Source organism: Hypanus sabinus, chromosome 8 (assembly GCF_030144855.1).
Source record: "Hypanus sabinus isolate sHypSab1 chromosome 8, sHypSab1.hap1, whole genome shotgun sequence".
Classification (NCBI taxonomy): Eukaryota; Metazoa; Chordata; class Chondrichthyes; order Myliobatiformes; family Dasyatidae; genus Hypanus; species Hypanus sabinus.
In genome coordinates this window covers 165,086,506-165,105,424 of record NC_082713.1, presented here as the reverse complement: position 1 = coordinate 165,105,424, position 18,919 = coordinate 165,086,506, and the positions used below count along the sequence as shown (strand labels likewise).

General features: G+C 40.0%; 1 protein-coding gene across 1 annotated transcript in view; it reads left to right on the top strand.

The window, feature by feature from the left end:
* Nucleotides 1–18,919, top strand: part of LOC132397846 (thyrotropin-releasing hormone-degrading ectoenzyme-like) — a 169,673-nt gene that overhangs the window by 110,181 nt on the left and 40,573 nt on the right. Inside the window, exons 8-10 of the mRNA XM_059976595.1 lie at nt 4,875–4,940; nt 12,169–12,356; nt 13,900–13,988. Coding sequence (XP_059832578.1) covers nt 4,875–4,940; nt 12,169–12,356; nt 13,900–13,988 — 343 coding nt within the window. The remainder of the gene's footprint in view (nt 1–4,874; nt 4,941–12,168; nt 12,357–13,899; nt 13,989–18,919) is intronic.

Genomic DNA, 18,919 nt, shown 5'->3' with positions numbered 1-18,919 from the left:
GTCGCTTGTGAGGAGGCACAACATGAGGCTCGCTGTTGGAGAGGCTGTGTACTGTGTACTGTGTACTGTGTACTGACTTACATATTCAGCTCTCCTTTTCGTGAGACTGCTAGCCGGCATTGGAAGCTGAAAGTGAGAGTGACAAGCACTACCCACTACACTACCACACTAGACACGTCACAACAACCATTTGATGCCAGAAGTAGAACCTTGGATTATTGCATAGGGTTATCTGTACTTAATTTGACTGTTGGAACCTCACACCTTCCCTCATTTTATATCACATTATCAGACAAAAATATATAGGTTGGAACTTGGCGTACATGTGGAAAAATCTTGTGGGGCATGTGGGATCAAGAAAAATAAAAAAGCAGGTAGTTACCACTGGTGGATTCCGATGTTTTTAATCCAAGGTTCTTTCAGAAGTCAAGGAAGCGGCATAAAACTTGTGGCTTCAAAATCATTTTATTAAGCACTAATTGAACACAGAGAATTGGAAATGGGCTAGTAGCAGAGAACAGAAAAAAATTGAAAAAGCATTAGGGTATCATGTTCACTCTCGTTCTATCACAGATCAGAAACATTCCATTCAAATTTGTAGATAAGAGTTAACTAATCAGTTAACCATTGGGCATTTGCATATACATGCTGTGACCACTAGGAAACATATTAAACAGTTACATCTGGATTGGTAAAATTCAAACAGGCATATAAAACTAATCAGCAAAGAAAATAACAATTATACAGCCCAATATACACCACTAAAAGTACATCCAGCCAAAAATATTGTTGTCAGATCCAGATAGAGTCATTGAGACTAGATTTCTTACATAGAAATACAGGAGACTGCAACACAGGAAAATCTGGAGGAACTCAGTGGGGGAGAGGTTTCTGGTGGTACCTGGGTCTAGCTGAAGGGCCTTGACCCAGAACGATGACTATCATAGATACTGCCTGACCTGCTGAGCTTGTCCAGCATTCCCTACATAGCCTGATAAAATGGGAAATATTTTTGCTGAAGCAGGACTGTGTAGTGAAAAGCTCCATGTGAATCGTGCAGATGCCTAATGGAGTTCGCATGAACTTAATCCCAATCTCCAATTAAATAATTAGAGTTTTCTGTGGTGGATTTCAAACTAAAACCCTTGGTTGTGGATATATTCAAATCATGGAGGACAATATTAAATGGAATAAGTATAGAACAAGAACTAATACTACTTTATCATTATTCTAGGTAAAGAATCAGAATGAGAATTAGGTCTAAGATCACTAACATTTGTTATTTTGTGGCAACAGAACAATGCAATATATATAATAATAAAATTTGAGAATTACAATTAGATGTAATTGTACACACACAAGATATGTTGTTATGTTGTTTTAAAGTATCTGCAGTTTTTCCTGGGGGCTTTAGTAATATAAAATATAAGCTTACTGAAATTTTTGCAATGTCTGGAAGTTTTTTCCCTGTCAGAAAATGGATATATTGGAATATTGGAATATCAAGGAGCTATGAATAGTGGGTTTAAATTCAAGTTGGCTCTCGTTCTTTGTTCTCACATTTTTCCTGAATCTTAGTCTTTGTACTTGGGATTTATTAATGCTTATAGGTCAATGACTAGCAATGATTCCATGATCCTTGTTGCATGATTAACTTATAGATTGGTTAAAGCTTTCTGGACTTATTGACAATTTATTCCAATGGATATGATTATCCAGTTGACTTTTTTTTGTAACTATAAAACATAAATATAAGTCACTGTTGCTCAAGTACATTTTAAAGTCCTTCACTAACAATACCCTGATGTCAGCATTAACCAGAACAAAAAATTGGGGCAGCATGGTAATGCAGAGATTATCTCAAAGCTTTATAGTACCAATGGCCCAAGTTCAAATCCCACTGCTGCTTGAAAGGAGTTTTACTTTCTCCCCGTGACAAAGGGTGCTCCAGTTTCGTCCCACAGTCCAACAACATACTGGTTGGTAGGTTAACTGGTCATTGTAAATTGTCCTGTGATTAAACCATGTAACAATTACAGCATGGAAACAGGCCATCTTGGCCCTTCTAGTCCGTGCTGAACGCTTACTCTCACCTAGTCCCACCGACCTGCACTCAGTTCATAACCCTCCATTTCTTTCCTGTACATATACCTATCCAATTTTACTTTAAATGACAATATTGAACCTGCCTCTACCACTTCTACTGGAAGCTCGTTCCACACAGCTACCACTCTCTGAGTAAAGAAATTACCCCCCTTTACTCAGAGTGTAGGCTTGGGTTAAATCAGGGGCTTGCTCTGCAGTGGAGCTTGAAGGGCTGGAAGGGCCTGTTCTGCGCTGTATCTCAATAAATAAATTTTTAAAAAGTAACTGGACCAGCAACATGAAAATCCATGGTTACATGAGAAGGTCAAAGATTGGTTGAGTGACTTCCTTTCACTTAGCCTACGTCTCTTCTCCCATTGACATGACACAAGTTGAAATATAACAGTTGAGTTCAAATCTCAAGGAGTATAACACCAATGCAGTCCGCCCAATCAGCACCCCATTAGCCATCCTAAACTTCACTCCCTCTCCCACTGGTATGCAGTGTGTGTCATTTACATAATCAATACAGTTACATGCCCAGACCACTCTGACAGCAGCTTCCAAGCCTGTGGTTTCCACTGGGATAATGGCTGCCGGCATGTGGGAGAACTAGCGCCTGCGGATTCCCCTCTAAGGTGTATCAGACCGGAAGTTCTGACTGAACTGTGAGAATAGCTGAGAGGATCATGGGGTCTCCCTACCATCCACTGGGGACATATATCACGAGTGCTTCACAGTGTTTCCCAGCCTGACTGTTCTTGTCTTTATACATTGGAGTCTCCTGCCTGGTGGTAGAAAGTCGAAGAGGATACTGTATGGATGGATGGGATCCTAAATAATATCCTTGATAATGCCCTCAGGCTATTAGGCTTCTGAGCTCCCTGATGCATCACATTTGAAGTTTTACTGGTTAATTTGTTCTGTGCCCTTCAATATTTAATTTATGCACATTACTTTATATATTCAATATTTAATTTATGCATAGATATATGGATAGGAAAGGAATGGAGGGTTATGGGCTGAGTGCGGGCCAGTGGGACTAGGTGAGTGTAAGCGTTGGCACGGACTAGAAGGGCCGAGATGGCCTGTTTCCGTGCTGTAATTGTTATATGGTTATATATGGTTACTTTGTTTATCAATGTGTAATTAATTTCTGATCTAATTCTTACTTTCCTAAGTTATTGTGTGTTATGTGTACTACTGTGCTTTACACACTGGTCCAGGGAAATGCTGTCTCAATTGACGGTATACATGTAGCATATAGTTAAATGATGGTAGCGTTGACCTGACTTAACTTGACCATCTCACCATAGGAATATATAACTACTCTTTCATTGTTTCTCTATATAAATGCTGAAATTCCCTACTCAACAGTGCTATGGGCATACTGTACCTTCACCAGAACAGCTGTAGTAGCTCATCGTAACCTTCTCGAGGACAATTAGGGATGTACAATAAATGCTGGCCTATCCAGTGAAGCACAAATCTCTAAAATGACTAAATAAAGAAAAACACAACAAGAAATGGGAGCTTAATAAGTATTGTGTTTCTGCTGGTTACACCATTATCATGGGTCACTCCCCTCATTGCGATCGCCAACCCCCACCTCTTTTGTAGTATCAATCATTTTAATAAATTAGGGGTATCATAATTTTATATTAATGGCAACCTGTTTGATATGATTCGCAAAGCATCACTGCCATCAAAATATGATTCACACTTGTTGCACGTACCAGGCAGATTTAAGGATTTCATTACTGTATTCCAATCTGCAATTTGAGGTTGGTTTATAAAGTCAGACCCATCTGTTGAAGTGAAGTCCAGCTGGCTAGAAGTTTGAGTCTGACATTCACCTTCTTATCTCAAAGTTCAAAGTTGCAAATTTATTATCAAAGTACAGTACATATATGTCTCCATATACAACCCTGGGATTCATTTTCTTGTGGGCATTCTCAGTAAAGCTATAGAATAATAACCATAATAGATTCAATGAAAGACTGCCAAGTCACTGGGTCACTGTTCTCTGGGTAAACTGGGTACCTTTCCTTTGTCCTGGTGACCAACATGGTTATGAAGTGGATAATGGACAGCAATATTAAGTATAATCAATCCGATCTTTTGGTGGAACAAGTGTATTTTCTTGCTTACATTATATTTGCTCTTCATGGTATTTCCTGTTTTTTAAAATATTATTATTGATAATTTAACCATGAAGATATGAGACGCATAAGAGGCAGAGTTACAGGTAAAGCACCACAGGACTGATCTTTAATATTAGCTATTGGGACAATGTAGATCAGGGTTTTGTGAAACCATGGGAGCAGGTGGTGGATGGTCGTATGAGCAGCTGGTGCATGTCACAAGTCCTGGTTATGCGACCACTGACTCCAGGCAGACAATCTCTGAAGTGTATTGATAATGACTGGGGCACCCATCTTGTAAAGACACTGTCCAGAAGGAAGCAATGGCAAACCACTTCTGTAGAGAATTTGCCAAGAACTATCATGGTCATGGAAAGACCATGATCACCCACGCCATACAACACGGCACATAATGATGATGATAGAGATAAATATTCCTCCCCAAGTGATATTTTGTGGAGAAGAATTATGGTCCTTCTGTGCCAAGAAATATAATTAATTGCATTAATGCACTTGATTTATGGCCTTTAATATAATCAAATGCCAGTGGTTTTTGTACATACTAGTTGTATTTTGGTGGAATGGGATATTTGTACAACTTTTGTTCAGTTTTCTCAGTCCAGTTGTTTTTTGTTACTAATCTAGGAATTTTTGAAGGTTCACATGTATGGCAATGCAGGGAGAGATGACTTATGGAACACACTTAAAGAGGTAAGCATTTTTTTTTTAAACCTGTGATTAGTCTGAGCTGAATGGTTACAATGCCAGTGTTACAGTGAACTTTGCAGATGCTGTGAACGCTGCTTAACAGTGTGGAAACAAGGGAGGAACCTTATCAAGCTCTTGCTGCCAGTTGTTACGATTGCACAATACCCACAGCTAAGTTTCAAACAACAGTATGTGATAGTGTCTGTCTGGATTACTGTTCATTTCTAGTTTTTGAGCTAGAAATACCAGTGGTTTTGGCCTGGTGGCTTACAATACTGCAGGAGAAACAATAGTACTGCCTATGATGAATATAGCATATGGGCATGCTACGTTGGCACAGGAAACACAGCAACACCTGCAATCACTGCGACACTCTGCACAATTCTCACTGATATGAAGCATTTTGCTGTGTGTTTCAATGTACATGTGACAAATAAAGCTAATCTCCCTTTAATAGATAATATTTCAAAGTTTAAAGTTCAAAGTGCTGGTGCGTGGCTTAGTGGATAAGGCGTCGAACTAGTGATCTGAAGGTCACTGGTTTGAGCCTCAGCTGAGGCAGCGTGTTTGTGTCCTTGAGCAAGGCACTGAACCACACGTTGCTCTGCGACAACACTGGTGCCAAGCTGCTTGGGTCCTAGTGCCCTTCCCTTGGACAACATCCGGTGGTGTGGAGAGGGGAAGGCTTGCAGCTTGGGCAACTGCTGGTCTCCCAAACAACCCTGCCCAGGCCTGCACCCCAGAAACCTTCCAAGGCGCAAATCCATGGTCTCACGAGAGTAATGGATGCCTATTATTAAAGTTCAAAGTAAAATTATTAAGATTATACTACCCTAAGATTAATTTTCTTGGAGGCGTTCGCTGTAGAACAAAGAAATACAATAGAATCAATGAAAAACTACACACAAACGAACAAGGACTGACAAAGTATAAATCAAACACAAAGACTGATAAGATATGTAATGAAATAGCTGGCAACAAAATATACATAGAAAACAACAGCATGTCTTAGTTGGTGCAAAGGAGATTAATGTGGCTGTATTATTTTAAAGAAGAATGGAGATAATGGGTATGTAGTGTTGAATTCTACACAGGAGGCAGTTTTGGACCATTGTGCTTATGGTCGGCTCACAAAGCAATCCCATTCTCCAGTAGTTTTATTCCTAACACCTATTCTTCCCTTATTCCCAACAACATCCACCCTCTACCCCTGGATTTTATGACTCTACTGCACAATAGGTACAAAACATAGCTGTTCATTAACCTAACAACCTATTTGGGATGTGGAAGGAATGGGAGCACTCGAGGAAAACTAGGGAGATCGGCAGGAAAACACTGCCAATGCCACAACATTTGCTACAGGGCTCAAGCACTTTTATTAGCAGTATCTCTGTTAGCTTTGGTATTGCCTGTAACTTTTGTTGTTCTGCAAAACGTGCATCATTTTGAGTTCAGCGTGTTTTTTGTGGTTGATGGGTTTGTGATGAGCAACATTCTGCATTTGTAGCACCTGATTTCAAATGTGGCGCTGTGTGATCATAATCAGGTTTAATATCACTGGCATATGCTGTGAAATTTGTTGTCTTTGCAGCAGTACAATGCAATATGTGACAATTAAGAGAAAAAGAAAACTGTGAATTACAGTAAGCATATATGTATTAAGTAGTTAAATTAAATAAGTAGTACAAACAAAAGGCAATTAAAAAAAAGGTAGCAAGGCAGTGTTCATGGGCGCAGTGTTCATGGGCTCAATGTCCATTCAGAAATCGGATGGCAGGGGGAAGAAGCCGTTCTTGAATCATTAGTGTGTGTCTCCAGGCTTCTGTACTCCCTCCTGATGGTAGCAATGAGAAGAGGGCATGTCCTAGGTGGTGGAGGTCCTTAATGATAGGCATTGCCTTCCTAAGGCATCACTCCTTTATAATGTCCAGGATACAACAGAGGATAGTGCCCCTCCATACCAGATGGTGATACAGACAGTCAGAATGCTCTCAACGGTACAGCTATAGAAATTTAGAAGTATTTTTGGTGACATACCAAATATCCTCAAGCCCCTAATGAAGCAAAGCCACTATCTTGCCTTCTTTATAGCTGCATCAATATGTTGGGTCCAGGTTAGGTCCTCAGAGATATTGACACCCAGGAACTTGAAACTGCTCACTCTCTCCACCTCTGATCCTTCTATGAGGATTGGTGTATGTTCACTCGTCTTACTGTTCCTGAATTCCACAACCAGTTCTTTAGTCTTACTGACATTGACTGCAAGGTTGTTGCTGCGACACCACTCAACTAGCTGGTGTATCTCACTCATAGAGTTGCTGCAGAATATGGAAGAGTAACACATTAGATAGAATTTAGATAAAAACTGATGAATATGGGTGACATAATGGGATGGCAGTGTGGTGGTTCATCACCACCAAAGGAAGTGTAAGGTGCTCCTTCCCTCCGCTATCCTGCAGGTCACCCTTTGTCAAGGTGTGGCACTTGCTTAGCCCCCTGATCAGGGTCATGTGAAGCCATGGGAGCAGGCGGTGGATGGCCATATGAGCAGCTGGTGCATATCACAAGACATGGTTATGAGACCGCAGACACCAGACAGTGAGTATTGATAACGGCTGGGGCCGCCGATCTTGTAAAGACACTGCCCAGAAGAAGGCAATGGCAAACCACTTCTGTAGAAAAATTTGCTGAGAACAATCATGGTCATGGAAAGACCATGATCGCCCACATCATGTGACATGGCACATAATGAATGAACAATGTGCTGTATATATGTGTAATGTTTGTGTGACATAATAAGTTATTGTGCAAGAAACAGCCAATCTGAGGAACAGCAGTAGTTTAGCTCTTCAAGCCTTCTCTCCTGTTTAACAAAATCACACTGATGACATCTCACTTCATCTACCTATCTCTTTCTATGATAGCTCTAACCAACACCAATTTGCTAATTAGCCATCACTTGGATTGACCTCAGCTTAAACATATTAATTCTGTATTAAATTAATTTGAAAATGCCATGGTTTATTGCAGAATCAGAATTAATATCACTGGCAATTGTCGTAAAATTTGCTGCTTTTGTGGCAGCAGTACAATGCCATATATAATAATGAAAAAAGGTGAATTACTAAGTATATACATGAATTAAATAGTTAAACTAAATAAGTAGTGCAAAAAAGTAGTGAGGTAGTTTTCATGGTTTCAATGTCCATTGAGAAGTCAAATGGAAGAGGGAAAGAAGCTGTTCTTGAATTGTTGAGTGTGTGTCTTCATGCTCCTGTACCACCTCTTTGATGGTAGCAATGAGAAGGGGGCATGCCCTTGGGTGATAGGGGTCCTTAATGATGGATACGGCCTTTTTGAGGATTACCATGTGGTTTTTGAGTTTTTAATGGGATTTTAAGCTATACATTATTAGTTTGTATCTAGCTATATAAAAGCTAATTTTATGTGTGAATTTTGGAAAAAAATAATTGACTTTTAAAATTGAAAAATAGCTTATTTATTGTATTTCAGCTTTTATCTTAATGATGTTGATCAAAAGTGTTAATTAAAATGCTATTTGTTAACTGCAACCATTCATTGACATAACGGGTTGCTCAGCCTGTTTGATGACAGTATAGCTGCTGCTGAATTCTGAAGATCCATTTAAACTGATGTCTGAGTGCAGCCATGGTTCCACATAAGGGTTACCGAGGTTACCGAGGCTTTCAGCCTGATGGCAAATAATCCCACTCCACAAATTTTGAAAAGTAGCACTGCTTAGTTAATATTATCTTTCAATATGACAAGCTAAAATAAGGATAGAAAATATTGGAAACACTAGGCCTGTCAAGTAAAATCTTGAGAGAGAGTGACACATTTTCCTCTGAGGTCAGTGACCTTCCAACAGAATAATGTTCATTAATTGAAAATTTTACCTATGTTCTAACACTATAAAACCACAAGACGTTGGAGCAGAATGAGGCTATTTGGCCCATCGAGTCTGCTCTGCCAGTTCCCCATGGTTGATCCATTTCCCTCAACCCTACTCTCCCGCCTTCTTCTAGTAGCCTTTGATGCCCTGACTAATCAAGAACCTGTCAACCTCTGACTTAAGTATATTCAATGACTTGGCCTCCATAGCCACCTGTGGCAATGAATTCCATAGATTCACCACCCTCTGGCTAAAGAAGTTCCTCATCTCTGTACTAAACAGACGTCCCTCTATTCTGAGGCTGTGCCCTTTGGTCGAGACTTCCCCACTTTAGGAATAGTCCTGTCCATATCCACACTACCTAGGCCTTCCAGGGCACCATACTCTGCAGTGCTTGAGGAAACCTCAAGCAGTATCATGGGATGGTATCTCCATTCCTGATACAATGTGTGGGCGGGTGTTATGAGGGGTGATTGTCGAGTTTGTGGCCTTAGGTAGAAGGAGTCAATTTTAGAAAACTTGGCACATTTATTTTTCCTACATTTACACACTTTGTCCAGCGGTCGTGGAGCATACGGATCCCTTCTTTGTAGAAGTCGGCGCCTTGGACCTCCAGAAGTGATCCACAGCATGGGGTGATTGAAAAGTTTGTGGCCTAAGGTAGAAGGAGATGAGTTATTAACTTCAAACTTGCTGCATTTTCAATCAGAGTTGAACTGCACATGCATGTAATAAGAGCTGTATAACTCTTCTTCTACCTTAGGCCACAAACTTATCAATCACCCCTGCTGTGGACCACCTGGAGGTCCAAGGCACTCTCGTTACATGCACGCGCAGTTCAACTCTTTGAGTGAAAATGCAGAAAGTTTGAAGTTAATAACTCATCTCCTTCCACCTTAGGCCACAAACTTATCAATCACCCCTGCTGTGGACCACTTCTACAAAGAAGGGATCCATATGCTCCACGACTGCTGGGCTAAGTGTGTACATGTAGGAGGGGACTATGTTGAAAAATAAATGTTTTCTAAAATTGACTCCTTCCTTAGGCCACAAACTTGTCAATCACCCCTGGTATCTTTAATTCACCCATGTCACATCCAGCGATGCTGATCTCGTTACCATGAGTAGGCTGAGTAGACAGTCCGACTGAGGAATTGCAGGAAATCAGCAAGTAAAAAACCAGAGCTTTTGTTTAACATTTTAAGTATTTTATGGAAAGTGATATACATATTGTATGTACCATTGGAGTCAAGATTGAAGGAGAAGAATTAGGATCATAACCAAACATTCTATGCACAGATTTTAGTCATAACTAGAAACAAGATGAAGTAAATTATATTTTCAGGGCTAGGGATATTGTTAGTAGGCTTAACAAAGGTCAAAGTTCAAATTAAATTTTATTATCGAAGTGTATATTTGTCACCATGTACAACCCTGAGGCTCATTTTCTTTTGAGCATACTCAATAAATCTATGGAATAATAATAATAACAGAATAAATGGAAAAACTGCCTAACTAGGGAGTTCAACCAGAGTACAGAAGACAACAAACTGTGTGAATACAAAAATGCAGAAATAATAACAATAAATAAATAAGCAATAAATATTGAGAACATGAGATGAAGAGTCTTTGAAAGTGATTTCATTGGCTGTGGGAACATTTCAATGATGGGGCAAGTGAAGCTGAGTGAATTTACCGCCTTTGTTTAAAATCAATATTGACCTTTCAAGATTGAAAGATTATGAGATTTCAGACTTCATTTATGCCACCTTTTTGGAAGTAAACTTAAGTCTTTTACATTTATATTTTCTTGGTCTACATCTGGGATGTCTTATTTGAGAAATTACTGTTCAAGTTTATTTGCCACCAACCTTTGCAGTGAATAAGTCTAATCATTTGACTAGTCATTGTTAATAATTCACTATGATCTTTCATAACATTGTTGTGCATCTGCTTTCTAATCTTTGGATCTTCACAACTTTTGACCATGTCTGCCTACTCACAATTTTCTCTAATTTTAATTTTCATTCAAATCTGAGCCATAACCATACATGTACGTGAGCATTCATTCAGTACTAACTAGGAAGTCACACATTTTGTGCTGTTGGTAACATCAGAGTTTTATTCATATAATTCATTTAAGTGAAACTCACTGTAACGTATTCAGATATAATTCAGTCGTATTTTCTTATCACTAATGAAACATTTTCTGATTGCTTAATGACTTACTGAAGATTGGAACATAGTTTATCATAGTGTGTGTTGGTGAGTGGCCAAGCCGTTCGTCCAGTGATCTGAAGGTCGCTAGTTCGAGCCTTGGCTGAGGCTGTGTGTGTGTCCTTGGCACTTAACCACATATTGCTCTGCAACGATACTGGTGCTGTATGGGTCCTAATGCCCTTCCCTTGGACAACATAAGTGGCGTGAAGGGAGACTTGCAGCATGGGCAGCTGACGGTTTTCTATAAAAAAACCTTGCCCAGGCTTGCGCCCTGGAAACTTCCCAAGGCGCAAATGCATGGTCTATTGAGACTAATGGAGGCCGGTGCACTATAGTGTAAAATAGTTATACAATACCATGCATAGAGTGTGTGTGTGTGTGTGTGTGTGTGTGTGTGTGTGTGTGTGTGTATATATATATATATATCTATATATATCTAGGGTGCTTAAATCTTTTGCACAGTACTATATGTGGAGCAGAGAGTGAGTTTGAGAGTAAAGAATGTTGAGAATGGTGAGGGTGAAGCACCATGGGAGGGATGTGGGACAGATGTGTCAAGTGTCACAGGTATAGACACACTCAGCCCCGAGACACCAGGTCAGTCATTTGATTCCAAACAATTGGTTTATTGATCATTACAGAATGTCACTCTGGTGCTTCCTGTTCCCCCACCTCTCTCTTCCCACTCTCAGTCCACGATAGAGACACATATCAGAATCAGGTTTATCATCACTCACATGTATCGTGACATTTGTTTTTTTTTTTGGTGATAGTAGTTCAGTGTAAAGCATAAAATAACTACAGTACTGTGCAAAAGTCTTGGCCACCCTGGCTGTGTGTGTATGTATGTGTATTTATTTTATTTTATTTTATTTTATATTTACTTTAAGATGAAGTTGGAATGCAGGAATTGGACAACTTTTAGAGGATCATTTTGAACAGCAGTTTGGCGTTCACAAAGCCCCTTACATGTTTCTTAATGAACTAATAATTATTGATGGGCTTGAACTGCTGCTACCTATCCTCCATTTCCTTGCATTCTCTCCTGCTGAATGCATAAGTGGTCTTTTGCACTTTAACTTTTTTGCTTTTATGCAGACCATGCAGAATATGGGGGAAAACATAAACATTAAAGAAATCATGGACTCTTGGACATTACAGATGGGTTATCCTGTGGTTACCATCATCAGGGATGAGAAGAGTGTTGATCTTTTAACAGTAAAACAAGATCTCTTCATCTATAACATTGAAAGAAAATCAATGCATCTAAATTCAAAAAATAGCAGGTAACAAATAACATTGCATTTTATTTTGAGTGTGCAGTGAACTAGAAGGAAAACAGAAGCTGGCACTGTTATTGAGAGATGTGGTAATATGTGCATTATGTAGATGTTACACTTAACACAAGTGTGGGATGAGTATTTGCTAATTTTGTCACTAATTTGGATGTTAGCTTTCCCCATGTTGGGGATTTAGCTTTCTAGAAATTCATCTCCTTTCAGAATGTACTATGTATATAATAGCAAGTCATTACTGTTCTGATTCTGATGTTAATCTCCATTATTCACCGTGGACCAAATTTTGAAACTAGGCATCACTATGCTGCTGGCTCACTTGGATACAGCACATCACCAACCAGGGGTGACCTTCCAGTGAATCCACAGCATCATGTGTGGAATCTCATCCTGTGATGGAAAAAAGTCATAAAATATCTTCATTAGCTTTAAGCTCCGTTTTATGTCTGCATAGAATTAAATACTCCATGCATCCTAATTCAGCTAACTATTTATCTGTACTCCGTTTTTTTTTCTGCTTCAGTTTGCAAGCCGACAGTGCATTTTCAAAGTTCAAAATAAATATTACCAAAGTACATATATGTCACGACGTACACCCCTGAGATTCATTTCCTTGTGGGCATACTCAATAAATCTATAGAATACTCACTACAACAGAATCAATGAAGGACTGTCTGACTAGGACGCTCAACCAGAGTGCACAAGATAACAAACTGTACAAATGCAAAAAGAAGAAACAATAATATAAATAATAAATAAATAGATAGATAAATAGATAAATAAATAAATAGATAAATGGATAAATAGATAGATAGATAGATATCAAGAAGATGAGATGAAGAGTTCTTGAAAATAATCCATAGGTTGTGGGAATATTTCAATGATGGGGCAAATGAGGCTGAGTCCTGAACCTGGTGGTATGAATTCTGAGGCGACTGTATTTCCTTCCAGATGGCAGCAGCAAGAAGAGAGCAAGTTTTGCTAATTATGTTTTAGTACGGCTGTAAGATCTACCATAAGATTATAAAGTATTTGCATTGTGATGGAATTGAAACTTTGATTGGAAATTTAAAATATTTTTAATAACTTAAAAAAGTGTTTTGATCTTCAGCAAGTGGCAAGTACAAGCTACCAAATTGAACACAAAAGTCAAGCACTTAAGCCATGTGTTCTGTTATTCCCAGTTCATCCAGGCTCCTGAAGTGAGTCTGTATGGGAATGTAATCTAAAACTATCAAAGCAAGGGCCACCAGAATTTTTGAATAAATGGTTATTTCCTCCTCCTCTTTGGTGTTTTCAGTTGGGTTTGGATATCCAGATGGCACTCAAGCACACTTAAAAGGTGTGATCACATTAACCACAATTTATCTGCGAGACACTCGAAAGTGTCTCTCTGTTTGTTTCACACTCCATATTTATTTAACAAATCTTGAGGTAAGAATTATTGCCAGTGATGGCACTGTGCAAACATGATAATAACTCTTTAGGTAGTGGAGAGAAGATACTAACTTTGTTTTTATGGATTATATTCTAGTTATGTTTGGAAAATTCCCCTGACGGTTGGTGTGGGAAACTTAACCCATAACTCAACAGAGGCAATGATATGGATTCATAATGAGACAGGTATTGTTGCATGTTATCTTTATGTGGTTTTAAGTACATCAATCTGATCTTTGGCTCACATTTTGGAAACAATCTTTAAGGAACATTTTTGATGAAATAAATATAAAAACATAATTTCTTTGGTGTTGATTTTGGGATGATTCTTTCTCTACTGCGGACAAAATCAAGTGTGAAAAGCATTGATAGATTTGATGTGGAGAGGACGTTTCTTATGGTGGGAGTGTCTAGGACCAGAGGACACTGCCTCAGATTATAGGGGCGCTCTTCTAGAATGGAGATGACATCAATTTAGAACAGATGAGGAGGAATTTCTACAGCCAGAGAGTGGCAAATCTGTGGAGTTCATTGCTACAGGTGGCTGTGGAGGCCAATCTTTATGAACTGTATATTTAAGGCAGAGGTTGATGGATTCTTGATTAGTAAGAGCACGAAGGGATATCAGGAGAAGGCAGGAGGTTGGGGCTGAGAGGAAAAATGGATCAGCCATAATGAAATGGCAGGGCAGACTCAATGGGCCAAATGGCCTAATTCTGCTCCTATATCTTATGGTCTAAAATGAACTGGAGCAGGAGTCGGCCGATTGATCCCTTGAATCCGCTCTGTTATTCAGTAAGATCATTAAGATGGCTGATCCACTTTTAGCCTTAACATTCCTTTTCACTCTTTCTCTATACTGTACTGTCTGACTCCTTTCTATTTCAAATATCTGTCAATCTTTGTCTTGTGTATATTCAGTGATTCTGTTTCCATAACTTTTTGAAGTAGAGAACTCCAGAAATTCACAAGTCTCTGAGAGAAGAAATCCTTAATTATCTCTGCTTTAGATGGGCAGCCTTTTATTCTGAAATAACCTATGCCCATAATTCCAAGTACCTTTACCAGGGGAAACAGGCTTTTCTCCATCAATTCTAACAAGGTTCTTCAGAGTTATCTGCATTTACTATTTCCCTTTAACCACCCAGTTTTGTTACAATTTCATATATCTAGGAAATTTTTCAAACATGGTTTCCCTGCCTGAAAATCCACGTTAACTCCTCTTGGGTGTCAACACACAAAATGCTGGAGGAACTCAGCAGATCAAGTAGCACGTATGGAGAGGAATAAAAAGTCAACATTTCGGCCTGAGACCCTTCATCAGAACCTGGGAAGGGTCTCGGCCCGAAACGTCAATTCGTTAATCCTCTCCATAGATGTTGCCTGATCTGCTTAGTACCTTAAGCATTTTGTGTGTGTTACTCTGGATTCCCAGCATCTACAGAATCTCTTGTGTTTAACCTCTAAAGTTTTTATGATTTTCTCAGTGTCCTGCTCTGACCTCTTTAAAAATGGATGATAGCATTTTACCAATGGCTGATGTTAAATTATCATACCTATATTTTCCTTGGGTGGCGGGGTGGAGATACTTCTCTACCGAAGGAGGTCTAAGCTGCTCCTTTCTTCTGCTAGCCTGCAGTTCATCTTTAGGTAAGGTGTAGCACCTGCTTAGCGCATTCCCCCTCCCCCCAACCCCCCAATCATGGTGACGTGAAGCCAGAAGAGCAGGTGGTGGATGGTCAAATGAGCCAAGTCTTGGTTATGTGGCCACTGACTCTGGGCAGACAATCTCTGAATAGCATTGATAATGGCTGGGGTCACCCATCTTGTAAAGGCACTGCCCAGAAGAAACCACTTCCGTAGATAAACTTGCCAAGAACAATTATAGTCATAAGATCATAATTTCCTATGTCATATGACTCAGCACATAATGATGATATCTTCCTGCTTTGTCTCTCCCTTAGTTCTTGAATAGTCTCATATTTGTGAGTTTTCATTCCTTGAAGATATGTCCAGTACGCAGGAATTTTTTTTTTTCTCTCTGTTGATGGCAACTAGGGGTTGAATTATCTGTGCAGCCACGTTCTGTGAAATCTGAGAGCACAGGCTATCATGTCCAGGGAATCTGTTGGCATTTAAACCCAATAGCTTGTGTAGTATTTTCCTCTGGTGTTAGGGATATTTTAAGTGCCTCCCTCTCTTTAGCCCTTTGACTATTATTATGGATGATGTTAATGTCTCTACTGTGAAGCACAATACAATATAATGATTTAGGATCCCTTCTGTTTCTAAGTGGTTTAATGTGAATGTAAAACTGGCCAAGACTGATCTGTTTTGGTATTTTACACGCTTTGAAATAGCTTCCAGCCCATCTGTTAGCTGAACCAATTTTCTTTGTATTGAAAGATTCAAAAAATATTTGTTTAATCCCTCAAATTAATGTAACTACTGAAAGTGAACTACTGTGGACAATTGTTAAATGTATTTCTTCCACAATTTACTTCAGGAAAGTCAGGATGACAGAGCAGAGTTGAAGCTCTCATCCACCGGTCATGTGGCTTGGGTTTAAAATGCAGCCAATCTCAATTGTGAGCAGGCAGACGAGGATCCACCTTAGGTTAGATTTCCCCCTCACCCTCATTTTTGGGTCTAAGATCCAAAGTTTCAAAGTAAATGTATTATTAAAGTATGCATACATCAGCATAAACCACCCCGAGACTCACTTACTTGCAGGCATACAGTAGAACAAAGCCAGCAAACAACCAGTGTGTAAAAGAATTGCTGTGTCGTGGGTGGTGGGAGGGTTGATGCCTTTACTGGAGCAAGTGGGGATAGGGGGAGGGGGAGGGGGAGGGTTGATGCTCTGCAGCCGCTTGTGTGTGGGAGGGGAGGGGGCTTTGGGGCTTTATCATATTTTTGACAGTCGTTTTCTGATCTGGGGATTGTCTACGAACAGTAAGAATTTCAGATTGTATATTGTATCCATTCTCTAACATTAAATTGAACCATTTAAATCAGACAAACTGTGCAAAGACAAAAAATATTAATAAGTAAATAAATGATATTGAGAACAGGACACACACAAAGTGCTGGAGGAACTCAGCAGGTCAGGAAGCTTCTATGGAAATGAATAGACAGGCAATGTTTCAGGCCGAGACCCAGCTTTAGGACTGAGAAGGAAGGAGGAAGAAGCCAGAATAAAACGGTAGGGGGAGGATGAAGGAGGATAGCTAGAAGGTGATTGGTGAAGCCAGGTGAGTAGGAAAGGTAGTTTAGAACTCTTGAAAGTGTGTCCATAGGTAGTGCAAATTAATTCAGTGTTGTGGTGAATGAAGTTATGCACGCTGGTTCAGGAGCCTGATGGTTGAAGGTAATAACTGTTCCTGAACTTTGTAGTTTTTGGGACCTAAGGCTCCTGTACCTCCTTCACGATGGCCATCCATCCATACATCACCAAGGCTGGCACATTGTTAAGGGCTTGCTGCCCTTGGGTTCCTAATCTCCTCCCATGGCCACGGCCCTCAATGTTGATGGAAGAATGTTGTGTTTTGTTTAAGTAAGGCCTAGGAGTTCCAGTGTTCAATAGTTTAATATTCTTATCCCAAACTGTACCTTTGTTAAAATCACCAGTGCTAAGGGCATGCAGTTGCAATACTACAATTGATCAGAGCAGATCATTACCCTGGTAATCAAGCCTTGGGCTCGCCCCACCAGTGGTGTATGTGACTGGAATTGATATTTTAATTTGTATATAACCATCTTTCATGCATTCATTCTTTTTTATTCTGGAAAGATAAAGCTGCATCTTTGGGGGAAGTTACAAGAATGTGTGTAATAGCCCAAGTGTAGGGGGAGGGGAGGGAGATGGAGAGACTGAAGTCAACGAATAGCTCAGACTTTTAATGGGAAATGTGCAGAAATAAGGAAAAAAATAATAAATGTTAGGACAACAGAACTGTTAAACAGAATGCTTAAACCAAAGCTAACGCCGTTACAGCAGCTCGGCAGTAGTAACTTAATGCTAAATAAATACTGCTCCTTAACAGCATCAGTCTGAGCGGATATCCTCTTTCCTGGAGCCAGGACGACAGTGAGCATGGAGCGTTAACATTGCTTGGCTTTTGGTAGAGTCTCGAATGGACTGAAACGAGTAATTGGCTGCACGCTCATGAGCATGATTGCTGCAGCCCACCTGCGAGGATGCGCAGACCCCACGGTAGAGTCCGTGGCTGTGACAAGAAATTGTTATCGTTTCTGTCATAAGTTCAGTTTCTACATAAATTGACTTAGTTTTCTATACAAGAAACTGTTTGAGGGACCTGAGATATACTACCTTCCCTTACTCCTGACTCTTGCATAACACTGCATTACCAATAGACATCCAGTATTTAAGCATGTAACATTATATTCCTCTTGGCCAGTAAGTCATGGTCCCAACTGCTTCATCGGCAGATGCATTGATTCCAATGATACTAATTCAAAATAGAGCTGAGCAGTTTTCCCTGGTGTTCTGGTCAGCAATTAACCTTGCCAACATCAAAAAAAAATTAACAGATCATGACAACCCACACAAAATGCTCCAGGAGCTCTTTAGACAAAGAACGAGAGCCTGTTGGTTCTCAAGTCAGGAGCAGCAACGCAGAAGATTGTAACATTGGAACAGTAAGCTGCTGGTCTCCATACTCCCTCCCTCGATGGAGAGACAGAGCCTGTCTGAGATGCTGAAGTGCTGGGTGATGGTCTGTGGTTTTGATGGACTCTGGATCCATGTCTCTTTGGAGGGCTTTTGCTGTTGCTTGCCTAGTGGGGGTGGGTCACTGCTTTTGCTGGTGCGAGTGGGGGGAGGGGGTTCTGATACTTCTGCTTGTGCAAAAGGTGGGGGGAAGTGTGCTTTGGGGCTTCAATGCTTCTATGTTTCTGTCATTCATTCAATGGGGTTTCTTGCTTCATGGATGTCTGCGAAGAGTATTAATTGCAGGTTATATACCATATTGTTATGAATGTACCACAGCTCGGAGGGGCCAAAGGGTGCGGGGTAGCCCCCTCCTTTGTGAGAATCGCAAGATCACTATTGAGTCAGTCCAGGAGATCCAGGAAATGAGAGAAAGACATGCAGA